Below are 13540 nucleotides of genomic sequence, written 5' to 3' on the forward strand. Positions count from 1 at the left end.
TTAATTATTGCAGTGCCTGTGTCTGCAAATGAAGTTTGTTTTGAAGTTAAGGTCAATTTTGATTGATGTGTAGTATTGTGTACATTCTTTGAAATATGGATTTGAAATATAATATTCATACTTTATTTTGGTTAAAATACCGTACACAATGATTTGTGATAATTTTATTAAATTCTAAAATCAAGATATATATTAAGATATCCCTTTTCACTATTTTATTTTTCAATTATTTATTTCATTTTTTTCTGCCTTAATGCTGTTAATTTTAACAGGTAATCAGATAATAACCCCATTCTGTCATTTCTGGAAAAAAATCTTATTGTAAATTTAGAAGAAAAGGTTGAGAGAGCAGAACAATTAATCTCCTGGGATTAATTATATTGCCTGCTGCAGAAAATTTAGAGGCTTATCTCTATCTGTCATATGAAGATTAATGAACACCTTTGTCTTCAACTGATGTTTGTTTTGATGTTGAGGTAAACCCTGGGTGATACAAGGTATTTGCATTCACCGAAGGCTTGCATTTTATAAAACACCTGTTTAAATCTTTTTTAAATACACATTTAATTTAGTTTTTTTTATATGACATGAGGTTATCCCTGTTTAATGCAGATACAAGGTTACTTTTTAGAGTTTTTGGACATTCAGGAATTATCTTGAAATTTAAAAAATACAGTTGCTACTTATGATTTTCATATTTTTTTTACCACTTTATATATATTGCAGTTCTTTACATCTTATGCCGGGCATTTATTTTTCATCATTGTTAATATAAAGAGGATGGAATTCAATTTTTTTTTTCACTTCTCTATATTAATTGTCATAGCGGGGCCCTTCCTGACTGGTCATTTTTCTAGTTAATTTCACAATTATAACTTATCATTTAAAATTCAGTTATACCTTACGGACATCATCTCATGATCACATGTGTTGAAATACCAAAGGTGTAAGCGGTTACTCTGGAGCAGGCGTTTTGTAGTTTATTTGCAAAATGCTTAAATTTATAAGTATAGATATGATTACACTATAGGCAAAACAGCCACTTACCGCCCAATTATGAATTGTAACTTTAATGTTACAGGATTTTTAGAAACAATGCATGCAAGAGACAAGATGTTAATGAAGAGGAAAAGAAGGACACTGATTCCATTTCCACCCCTGGGATTTATGATACAGCGGAAGAAAACGCCGGATACCACGAATTAGGTCAACTCAGCGGACCCTCTCACTACGATCAGCTCCGAGGGCCAGCAACTAATAAATAGACAATGCATGTATATATTGTAAGCGAACTGAGATTCTTTATGTTTGATGCAAAATCGCATCGATAAATGTGGGAATTAATTTTAATTTCTCATCTATTGTATATATGTTGTAACCTTTATGAATTTTATCGCAATAAACTTTGTATGCACATTTATTTGCTTTCTTTTTAGGTTTATGATAAGAAACTGTAGCAAGAAAAAATAGTTTGAATGGAATGTTTTTCTTTTGTTCTTTTTGTTTTCAATATATTTTATACAAATCATATCATATAGGTCAGCATTATTTTCTTCCCAGAGTGAAAAACCCCCATAAACTATCAATTCTAATTATCTGTTTTTTTGGGGGGGATGGGTTCTTGTCATTTGTTATTTAATATAACTATACAAGTACACCTTTATACATGTAATTGTCAAATTATTGATTTAATTGCTACATATATTAGTAAATGTAAAGTCCTTATAAGATAGTGTTTATATATCAACAGCTCAAGCAGATATACAAGTAACAAACTATTGTTGCATTTCAATTTTTGGTAAATATAAAACCATTCCGAGCTTTCTTTTGTTTTACATTATAATTTTTTTATGGATTTTTGAGATAGTTCACGGCTTGTTATTGTCATTTATTCACTGTAAAACAATTTTTGTAGTATTAAGTTACAGTAAATACATGTTTGCTTGTTTTGAAATATACTGCCAAGAGATAGCTACATACCTATTAATAATATGAATATTTGCATGCTAAATCGTATTTGTTTTGTTTCAATAATTTTTGGTAAGTGTATCAAACAACACTGGTGAATGTGATATATCAAGGACTATTTGCAAATGCAAGTCAGCTTGCTGTAAGCAACCTGAATCGGTTTATAGGACTATGTATTGCTAAGGATGTAATCAAGATAGTAATTAAAAATGACAAAAAAAAATTATCATTATCTACTTGTATATATTACATGGTTTTTTTTTAATATAGGCAAAGAAAAGATTAATGCATTTTGGCATGTATAATATTGCACTTATCGTAGATAGGATTGGATCCTTATAATATTGCTCCTTTATAAAATGACAGCTTTTTTAACTATTTCAATCGTTTGTTTTATTTTCATTAAGTAAAATAAAATTTTGACATATGATTTATTTTGTCGCATTTTTTAACATGCGTGAATATTAAAACAGAGAAATTGGGACGTTCCAGACATCCAAACCCCCTCCCCCAAACTTATGAACTTATCAAACTTATTGAATTGATTTAAAATATTGAAAACGGGACTCATGCAGTGGCGAACAAAACATTCCCCGGATACCATCTTTCTCAAGGGAAAACAATTCTGTACTAAATTATAGTACATGCTATATATTTATACCCGCACTTTCTATAAATATTTTATTTCGCACTTTCAAAGTTTGGGTATATTGTTGTTACCCCGTTTCGTCCGTCCGTCCGTCCGTCCGTCCGTCTGTCACGTTTTACTTTCTCAAACTGCTCTTACATCTTATAAACCAGCAAACTGAACTCTTGGAGTTTGATTTGGGGTATCATGTTGTTTTGTAAAAAGGTTTCAAAAATTCTCTGTTAGTCCTGGGGGTCAAAAAATTGGTAAAAAATGATGTTTTTTCACCAAAAACCTTCTTCCTCGAACTCCTCCTACATTTTCAACAGCAGACAAATCATCTTTTGGAATATGTTTTTGGGTATCCTACAGATGCGCAATAAGGTTTCGGAATTTTCAATTTTGTCCTGGGGGTCATTTATTGGCTGAAAAATGACGTTTTTCACCAAAAAACTGGTTTCAAAAACGTCATTTTTTTTTGGCAGTAGCCAAATGATCTTCTAGAATATGATTGGGGGTGTCATATTGAGGGGTGATCAGGTTCCAGAATTTTTGTTTATTAAGGGGATCAGTGGACAACAAAAAAAGATGTTTTTTAGCCAAAAAGTATGGTTCCCAGAATTCCTTTTACAACTTTTGGAGTAGCTACGTCATCTCTTGGGATATAATTGGGGCTGTCATATGGATGTGCAATAAGGTTTTAAAAATTTAAATTTCATCCAGGGAGTCAAATAGTAGCAGAAAATTGACGTTTATCACTATAAAAAACCATAGATCCAAGAGCCCCTCTTATGATTTAATGGATAGACACATCATATCTTGGGATATGATAGGAACTGTTCCATAGATGTGCATTACGGTTTTGAAAAATTAAATTTAACCCCGAGGCCCATTACCTACATACCTTTGGATCAAGAATATATATGGTTAAAGGCCGAACATTTTTACCGGGTGGTAAATCTCAGGTGAGGGCGGGGCTTAATTATTAGAGGTGTGAAACCCTCCGGGGCTTGCAGTCTACCTGTTGTCGTGAACGCTGCTAATCGCTATACACAGGAGGCAAATAAATACACAGGAAATAAAGAATTAGTCAGAATTGGTCTTAGTTTAAATATCTTATTGTTCTAATGACCATAATAAGCGATTTTATACGGATATGGTATGTGTCGTCCGAATTTTCTCTAAGCACACGTGTGTAAAGCACAATTGAAAAATGCCGTAAATTAATTCTGCTATAAAAGTATAACTTAGTACACTGTGTTTAGCACTTGACATTGTTTAAAAACTTAATTTTAAAGGGTACCTGCAGCCAAGCCGATGTAAAACATATGTCAAAGAGTTTAATTACCAAAATTTAATGCAAAAAAACGCATCGAAATCGATGCAATAATAACGGAGTTACGCCGCTTCAAAGTGGCTATTTTTACCTGCTTTGGGAAATCTAATCAAGAGAAAACAGAATTAGGCGATAACAAGGCTTCAGCGGAAGTGACGTCACGAGGTCAACAGGGGGGAAATTTCTTTACAAAGCTATACAAATTAAATTCGATTTTTCAGCCAAAATGATTAATATAGGTCTGATGTTTTGATGTATCTAGTTATTTTAAGTATTGTAGATTTAGAAATTTCTATCCGTAATTATTTTATTACAGTCAAATTTATTTTTAAAGGATTTTAAAATTTGCTATTCTCGTCGCCCTTTTACCGATGAATACGATATCTTAAAACGCTTGCATTGGCAGATTTATGTTCATTATTCATTCTTTGATTACATAATATCCTTTCACACACGAGTGATCCGAGACAATGACACAGGTAAACTAACGAAGCCATTGCTCCAGACACACGTGTATATGGGGTATGTATACACATGGTACACGAGTCTGGTGAACAAAGAGAGGGTTTCACACCTCTGGACTGGTTAATTAAATTGTGTATAATTAGCTACTCGATTGTTAAACAATAAAAAAGAAAAATGAATTAGACTGTGTGAATCAAGCATTCGCAAGCTAATACCTGTATATAGTCCGACAATCAGTGATTAAAGAGTATCAAATAGTAAAACTAATGTTCGAAGTAATTGCCTTTATTGTTACTTATCTAATCACTGAAATAATGACCAGCAATTTAAACCTTTTTTTATGTGATCAAGTAATTATTTCGGAAGTAATTACATTTACGTTGGTCTAAATTTCTTATTTAATCAAGTGCAACTTTCTTTGGAGCGCTATGGTCAGCAATTTAATTAACGCTTTAACTCCACATTACTTAAATTGTTACGCTGACAGCGAATAATTATGAAATCTGAATAAACTTGAACATTTTGACAAAGGATGTAAATAAATGTAAAATGAAATTCCATTATCGTATTTTTAAAGGAATACGAGACAGACTTAATCATGCAGCCATCTTGGACTTTCGCCTTGATCTGTTTATAATCCCGTGTTTGTTTGTTAAAGAATGCATACTATTTTGATTGTTATTAGTCCTATATCATTATTATTGAATAATCGGGCGAAATCATTTGTAATTTTATGCCTTATACGAGGAATAGACCCCGCGTTACCTTTTACGAAATATGTATTATCAATATTATTAATCAGTTAATAATGTCACGGAAACATCATTCGAAAGAATGACAATATTAACAAAATATGATTCTTAAAACAAAAGTTTGATTAATTGCCATTTTGTTACATATGCCGTGCATTTATATGCAAAATGTGTTACACATTTGACTAAATTCATGAAGTAAACAATTTTCCGAATTCGGCATTTTTGTTCGATAAAAAACGGGTTTAAACTCAAACAACAGTATATTTAGTCATCAAGGGTTGATAAAGAAATAAAACAACAGAAAAAGATGTTCATATATCGATAAAACAATGCAAGAAAACGAACAGTTTTCATACGATATTCCTGTTTCTCATACAGTCGCGTTGACCCCGTGACGTCACAGTTCATCTCGCGCCAAATCGGCTTGATTCAAAACTCGTTCAGGTGTGAAATCGGGTTTTCCCCAAATATCTCGAAAACTACTTATGCGATCGCTGTAAAATTTTCAGGATGATGTTTTTACACATTATATCAAAAATTGACCGGCACTGCAGGTACCCTTTAACAATTATAATAGTATAAGAAAACCATACGATCAATAAGAATGTGGAATGTAAAGACAGCCTTTATACGTCGACAATTAATGGCGTTCGTTTTCCATGGAGTGACGTTTACATGCACCAACTTCCAACTGAGTGAATTACCAGTAAATATGGCTTTAGTAGCACAGTGTACGTTTGTTGTAAAAAGATAATTTTATTTGTTTTCTAGCTGTCCATGCATGTACGTGGAATTTATTAGGTCACACACATTCAACATAATTCAAATATAAATTGTGCGTATTTTCAATCACTGAATAATTTTTTTTTCAGAATCAATTTTAATACTGGTAATGTTTAAAAATCAATTTTCAATTCCCCCTTTTTAATACATGACGGAAGATATCAAAGATAACGTTGTTAATTGCTAGTAAACAGAAATCCGCGGACCTGGCAAGATCACGCTCGGACGATCACGTCAATCAAACTGGGTGCTATTGTTTCAAACTTGATTGACAAGCGGCATCATTTTGAAGTTTGTACAGGTAAAAAAGGGGGCGTTTGTAAAATGTTCTGCCTTTAAGTGTGGTGGGGATTTCAACCGGTTTCGAGATAATCGTACACTTCCTGTTCGAGGGGGGTTACATGTATGACCACCCCCGGGGCCCATGACCTACATACCGTTTGATGCCCCTTGACACAAGGAATAAGAATATATAATGTTTAAGGGTGGGGATCTCAACTGTTTTGAGGATATTAAGGGACTTGCTGTTTGAGGGGGTCAGGACCACCCACAGGGCCCATGAACTACATAACATTTGATGCCCCTTAATATCAGAAACATGAATATATATGGTTTAAGGGTCATGATTATAACAGTTTCTGAGATATTTGGTAATTTCAAATTGCTGGGGGGTGGGGATGACTCCAGGGGTCAGATCTAATAAACCCTATATATTGCCAGTAACAGTCAATATATGATTATGAAAACCCTATATTATTATCTTTGTCCGTTTTCAAGTTACCATTTACAATAGAGTCTACGATTCTTCCTACAAGGTTCAATGTTAGACCCCACACCCTTGGTTGTCTAACCCAAAATGAGAAAAATCAAACCGGGGTGCACAACTAGATATACAGGCCTATCATTTCCTAGAGTTTTGTACAATTCTGTTCAGCCATTTCTGAGAAACAAGTTCAGAGCGGGAAAAAAGAAAAAGAAGAAGACGAAGAATAATAATACATGTATCAAGAACCATACAAAAACAATAGGTCTCCAAATTTCATTCGGGAGACTTAATAATAAAGGTTAAATAGAGATAGGATCATCAAATATCAATAATGTAAAGATAATTGACAATTTCTGATTCTAAGGGGGTCAAGATGATCCCTTAGGGTCATGACTTACATGCCATAATGATATGATGCACCATGACCTAAGGAGGAATAATATCTTTGAATTAAGGTGGGGATCTCAATGGTTTTTATGATATTTGATAATTTCAGGAAGAGCACTTGAGATCATGACCTACATACCATCTGAAATGCCTTGAACAAAGAAACAATAATATTGTACTGGGTTGGGAGAAATAATGACGGACCAGACCGGGTTTCGAACCCGGGCCCCCTGAATCTCTAGTCAGGTGCTCTACCAACAGAGCTATCTGGCGCCGGTATTCGAACCGGTCTGACCGTCACATTCCTACCCCCTTAAATGATCTTCGTCCCTGAAGATGACCCCAGGCTCTTCCCCTGGCAGGAGTTCACCTGTCAGTTCCAGGGGTTGGTCACGGCACCAAATGTTACGGGATGGGAGAAATAATGACGGACCAGACCGGGTTTCGAACCCGGGCCCCCTGAATCTCTAGTCAGGTGCTCTACCAACTTAGCTATCTGGCGCCGGTAATCGAACTGGTCTGACCGTCACAATATAAGATGTACATGATATATGATTCAATTTAAGAACCCAGATACAGATCAATCATCTATGTTTTGTAATACTTCCTATGTATATATACATGTATTAGTTTGTGTTTTGTTCTATACTATTCATGTTCATGACTGTAGTATGGCTTAGTCTTAATTTAAATTACATTAAAAAATTGTCAAATATATAACTTCGAACCCCCATCCCCAAACAAACTCAAATATAAACTGCCCCCCCTTTAATTGTCGAATGATCTATTAAAATCAAAATATAATTTGGGTGTCTAAACACTTTTATAAAGTGGTAAAAAATGTTATTCATTTTTAATGTGTTATACATTATACTTTGCATAATTGACAAATGATCTATTGAGATATGATCAGAGGGATCAATAACTCGTATTCATTGACAAGTTAAAATTAATTACAATAAATGATTCAAATTATAAATGTTTATACTCCACATTCACCCCCCCCCCCCAATCTAACCTGGTTCTAACAAGAATAGAATTCCTAGGTCCCCCGCCGGTCAAGCAGTATACTAGTATCGAGTCTATCGACGAAGGCTGATTTAGGAACTTGACCAAAGTATTAGTGGTATAAACATTTGGTATAAATTTAATGAAAATCCGTCAAAATTTGAAGGCATGGGAGCGCTTACAAGGTCATTTTTTTATAAAACGGAGTCATTTTTGTGGTCAAAGTCCCATACCACCAACAAAAAGTATCGAGTCTAATGCTGATTTTCGAACTTGACCAAGGTAATAGTGGTATAAACATTTGGTATAAATTTAATGAAAATCCGTCAAAATTTGAAGGCATGAGAGCGCTTACAAGGTCAATTTTTTTATAAAACGGAGTCATTATTGTGGTAAAAGTCCCATAACGCCAACAAAAAGTATTAACTTATGCTGATTTTCGAACTTGACCAAGGTAATAGGGTATAAACATTTGGTATAAATTTAATGAAAATCCGTCAAAATTTGAAGGCATGAGAGCGCTTACAAGGTCATTTTTTTTTATAAAACGGAGTCATTATTGTGGTAAAAGTCCCATAACGCCAACAAAAAGTATTAACTTATGCTGATTTTCGAACTTGACCAAGGTAATAGTGGTATAAACATTTGGTATAAATTTAATGAAAATCCGTCAAAATTTGAAGGCATGAGAGCGCTTACAAGGTCAATTTTTTTATAAAACGGAGTCATTATTGTGGTCAAAGTCCCATAACGCCAACAAAAAGTATTAACTTATGCTGATTTTCGAACTTGACCAAGGTAATAGTGGTATAAACATTTGGTATAAATTTAATGAAAATCCGTCAAAATTTGTAGGCATGAGAGCGCTTACAAGGTCAATTTTTGGATAAAACGGAGTCATTATTGTGGTCAAAGTCCCATAACTCCAACAAAAAGTATCGACCAATGCTGATTTTCGAACTTGACCAAAGTATTAGTGGTATAAACATTTGGTATAAATTTAATGAAAATCCGTCAAAATTTGTAGGCATGAGGGCGCTTACAAAAAAGTGTGACGGACGGACGCACAGACAGACGGACAAGGTGATTTCTATATGTTTGCGGGGGGTATACATGTTTACCCAGTATACGTGTACTAGCCTGTATGCGCTCTACATTTTACACAGTCATATATGCTGTTTTATTATATAATAATTAAGAAGCTAATTATACAGAAAAGTAAAGATGTGAAATCTCATTTTGCTATTATGCATTCTAAAAAACCCTTTTTTGATATTTCCTGATTCACATATATATATATTATATATATATATATATATATATATATGAGCCGCGACGGATAGAAATCGACCTTATCTCATGTTACGTCATAATGAGAAACAGGAAGAAATAAAACATTACATTTTAGCGTATTTTTATGTATGTTGTTATGAAATGTAAACACGTGTGTGAATTCATTTATCCTTTGAAACACAACTTTTAAAAGAGCATATGTGGCTAAGAGACTTCAAACATGTAAACTGGTATATGCTACGTGTGGTTTTATTATTTCCCCGTATTGAGCCCCGTATCCATGGTTGTATGTAAACAGAAGCTAACAGAACACCGAATCCGACGTTAAATAAAACAGCAGAAGATACAAGACTATGAACAGATGATTAACAGCGATAAAGAATTTTACATCTATTTCACATATTAGGTATGTAGAATTACATATTCCATAGCATACATAACGATATTTTTCCTTTATTTGTGTAATTTAGTCCAATGACGGAAAATAAACACAGACTGCATGAACAATAAACATCTGTGAATGTGTACATGGGCGCATTTAGTTACTACAACACATAGACATGATAGGTTTTACGTTTTTCTGAATTTCTGATGATTTCATGGGGAAAAAGAATCAAAAGTAATTGATATTGGTCAGAAATAATATGCACAACAGTTATTTATAGATTGTTCCACCACTTTTTCTCGCAGCAAGTGATATATAAAATTTACATATAGAAATGAATTATCATGCAGTTGCCCCCCCCCCCCCACACACACTTTTTTGGAGGACAAAACAATATTACGTCTCTTAAAAATTAAGATGTATTATTTAATAATTGTCATATTTTAAACATTAAACGGTGCCAAAAAATATATCATTTAAGGCCAAAACAACTGATATCGATCTTCTGGGTTTTTTTTTAAATTTATCTGCCCATCTGTACATAAGTATATACCCGTGTGGGGGGGGGGGGGGGGGGGGATGTTGTACCTTTAGTTCCACAATTTCTTTTTTTTTTCCACCCAAATCATGAAAATCCTAATCAGTGTCGGGCGGAGGGGTAGTATGCCTATGACTCCAACTTTTCAATCTTTCCCGGTAAGATTATGAAAAAATACATTTTTCCGGCGCGAAAAACTAGGTTGGGGGGGGGGGGTGCTGAACCCTCAATGATGCTTTGTGCCTAATGGTGAGGTCTAATTTTGCAAAAAAAGTGGAGGGGGGCTTAGCCCCCTAGCCCCCCGGTTCCGACGCCCATCCTCCTTTTGAATACTTATATCATACCTATCTATGATAATCTAGTCCTTTAAAATCGTTTTCCTTCACAATTCAAAATTTATAAAAAACAATTATATAAAACCCGTAATTAACCTGTTTATGACCCAAAAAATATCTATATGAATGTGAATATCTAGCATACAGGTAATATCGCAGAAGATACATGTACATATTTGCTTTAAAATTCGACAGATACATAGCGTGTTTTATAAAAAGGCTGAATATATAGGTGACATTTTTTGTTTTTGTATTTTCGTTTGTTTTACATGTAATATTACAATGTTTACCTTTTATCTATACCACTATGATAGTAAGACACTTTCACTTGGAGTTTTGATTAATGTTTCCTCTCTTGTTACATTTTTTTCCCCAATCATTTCTGGGGTAAGTTTCATCTGCCCTTCCCAACTTTGCTTTGTTACGTACCACTGATTAACAACCCCCCCCCCCCCGTTCGGAAATTTCTGGATTCGCCCGTGTGTGAGAGCAACATATGTTTCTTGTACTCCTATACACAAATGTAAACTAGCTGATGCAGATTAGCCCCTTCCTTTTAAAAAATCCAGTTTAAGAAATTTAAAGTACTAAACGTTGATATTTGAATAACATTTTTTCATATTAGAATGAAAAAAAGAATGTGACTTTAATTCGTTCAGTTTTGATCCCAAAATAACTTTCTTTATTCAGTGAACAGAATGGACACGATTCTCATTGCGGATCTTGGATCCGGGGCCGATGACTTTGAAGAGGAAGCTATACAGTACTTTTATGAGTATGTTCCCCCCTCTGCAACACCGTCGGTGTTAAGTCGCTCAGAGAATGACGATACTGATACAGATGAAGTTGACGAAGATGATATAAGAAACAGAGTGGGTGATTAAGCACCGATCGGCCTACCGCGACAGTCTCAGACCAAAGCGAGGACACGAATGAGGAGATGGGGTACATAGAGCGGACGTTTGAAAGCGGATGCGGATGTACGGAGAAGTGTTTCCTTAAACTTGCCTCCTTCAAAGATCAGGCATATTCCTTGATTTTAAGACTTCGAGAATATACAAAAGGTGAAAGAGACATATACATTTTGTCTCAACTTGAAGATCAGCTCATCACAAAGGACGTCGGAACAAGTTGAGGAAAAAGAGAACGGCAGCGATTTCACTATTGTTTTCAGGGAATAGAAATCTGTGAAAGTGCATAGAGATCCTTGTTTAAACTGGAACGTTCAGAATTTAAGAATTTGAAAAGACAGTTTAAAGAAAATGGTGTATTCCCATGCGTTCATGGCTTAACAGGAAAAAAATCAAATCACGGTCACCAATTTTGTGTTGTAGAAGCTGCTGTATTGTTTATAAAGAGATATGCGGATTGCCTTTACCTGCTGCCCCAAGAGCCCGTGACGACACAGCTCCTGTGTTGTTGCCATGCAGTGATAGTAAAGTGTCAATTCATGCGAAATATAAGGAGGCGTGCTTGGAAACTGGAAGTCCCTTCATGGAGTAACGACCTTCAAAGTGTGTTCCTTACATACAATTTATCAAACCAAAAACCGACTTGTGCAAGACCTGCCATGACCTATGGGAAGACATAGCCGGTGCCTTTACAGAAGAAATCAAATAACAGTTAACACAGCGACTTATGAATCATGTAGAACAGGCGAAACAGGAACGTGATTTATACAAGCTTTGTACGGAAAAAGCTAGAGTTGAGCTTCAGAATGTTGAGAGACCTCATGGAAAATATCTGCAGTCATGTTCCATGCCCTTCACTGAAGTTCATTACACGTTTGATTTTTCTCAGTATATCACTATACCCAATTCCTCACAGCAAGTCGGAGCTCTCTTCTTCCTTCAACCTAAAAACGTCCAAATTTTCGGCATCTGTGATGAGAACTTTTCCGTTCTGACAAACTACCTCATCGATGAGAGTGAAACGATAGGGTAAAACGGAAGCAAAACACATGGACCTAATGCAGTTTTAAGCATGGTACACCATTACTTAAATGCCAGCAGTTATGGAGAAATAGCGTGCATTTTCATGCAGATAACTGTGTTGGACAGAATAAAAACAAAACGACACTGCATTATCTTGCGTGGGCTGCTGTACTGGACGGCATAAAGAAATCCAACCTCATTTCATGATTGCTGGTCACACGAAATGCCTTTGTGATTCCTGTTTCGGCATGCTCAAGAAGATATTCCGCAGATAGGAGGTGAATGGCATCGACGAACTTGAAACAGTTGTGAAAAATTCCGCAAAATGCAACACCGTGGCACGATTTGGAGGAAATGGGAATGGGCTGCAGTGGTATGGATGGAATGTTTTCTTCAACACTCACTTCAAGCCTTTAAAGGGTATCGGAAAATTCCAGCACTTCCAATTTACTGCCGATGAGCCAGGTGTAGTGTTTGCAAAACATACGCTCGATTCCCCTGAAGTCCGGATCAACCTTTTTAAAGAAAGGGTAATCATGGATGAAGTTCTTCACGGATTTCCAGAGGTTATAGCTCCAGCTGGACTTTCAGCAGACAGAAAACGCTATCTCTTCAATGAGATTAGACCTTACGCAAAAGCGCCGTTATAAGACTTGACGTGCCCTGCTCCTGACGAGGAATAACCAGAAAATGTAAGAATTGGTAAACAGTGGTATAAAAAATTGCGAAAACCATCTACATGCAATTACATTTTATTTGACAAATATAATTTTTTAAATCTTCTACAAAGAATATTGCCAATTTACTGCAAACTCTAATTGCTGTTAAATATAAAATACAGCATATTATATAGTTAACATAAAATTCCGACTGACGTGGGTCTTTTTATAAGTTCTCTTATATGACAAATGATCTTTTGTTTTTTTTGCTTTGCATTTTTTCATAATGACTATTTTTTT

General features: G+C 34.9%; 1 protein-coding gene across 1 annotated transcript in view; it reads left to right on the plus strand.

Annotated features, from left to right (window-relative positions):
• Positions 1-2514, plus strand: part of LOC136270013 (multiple epidermal growth factor-like domains protein 6) — a 42326-nt gene extending 39812 nt beyond the window's left edge. The window contains exon 16 of the mRNA XM_066066196.1: positions 1082-2514. Within this exon, the coding sequence (XP_065922268.1) occupies positions 1082-1265 (184 nt within the window). The 3' untranslated portion in view covers positions 1266-2514. The remainder of the gene's footprint in view (positions 1-1081) is intronic.
• The last annotated feature ends 11026 nt before the right edge of the window (positions 2515-13540 follow it).

The sequence above is a fragment of the Magallana gigas genome, chromosome 1 (assembly GCF_963853765.1).
Source record: "Magallana gigas chromosome 1, xbMagGiga1.1, whole genome shotgun sequence".
NCBI lineage: Eukaryota > Metazoa > Mollusca > Bivalvia > Ostreida > Ostreidae > Magallana > Magallana gigas.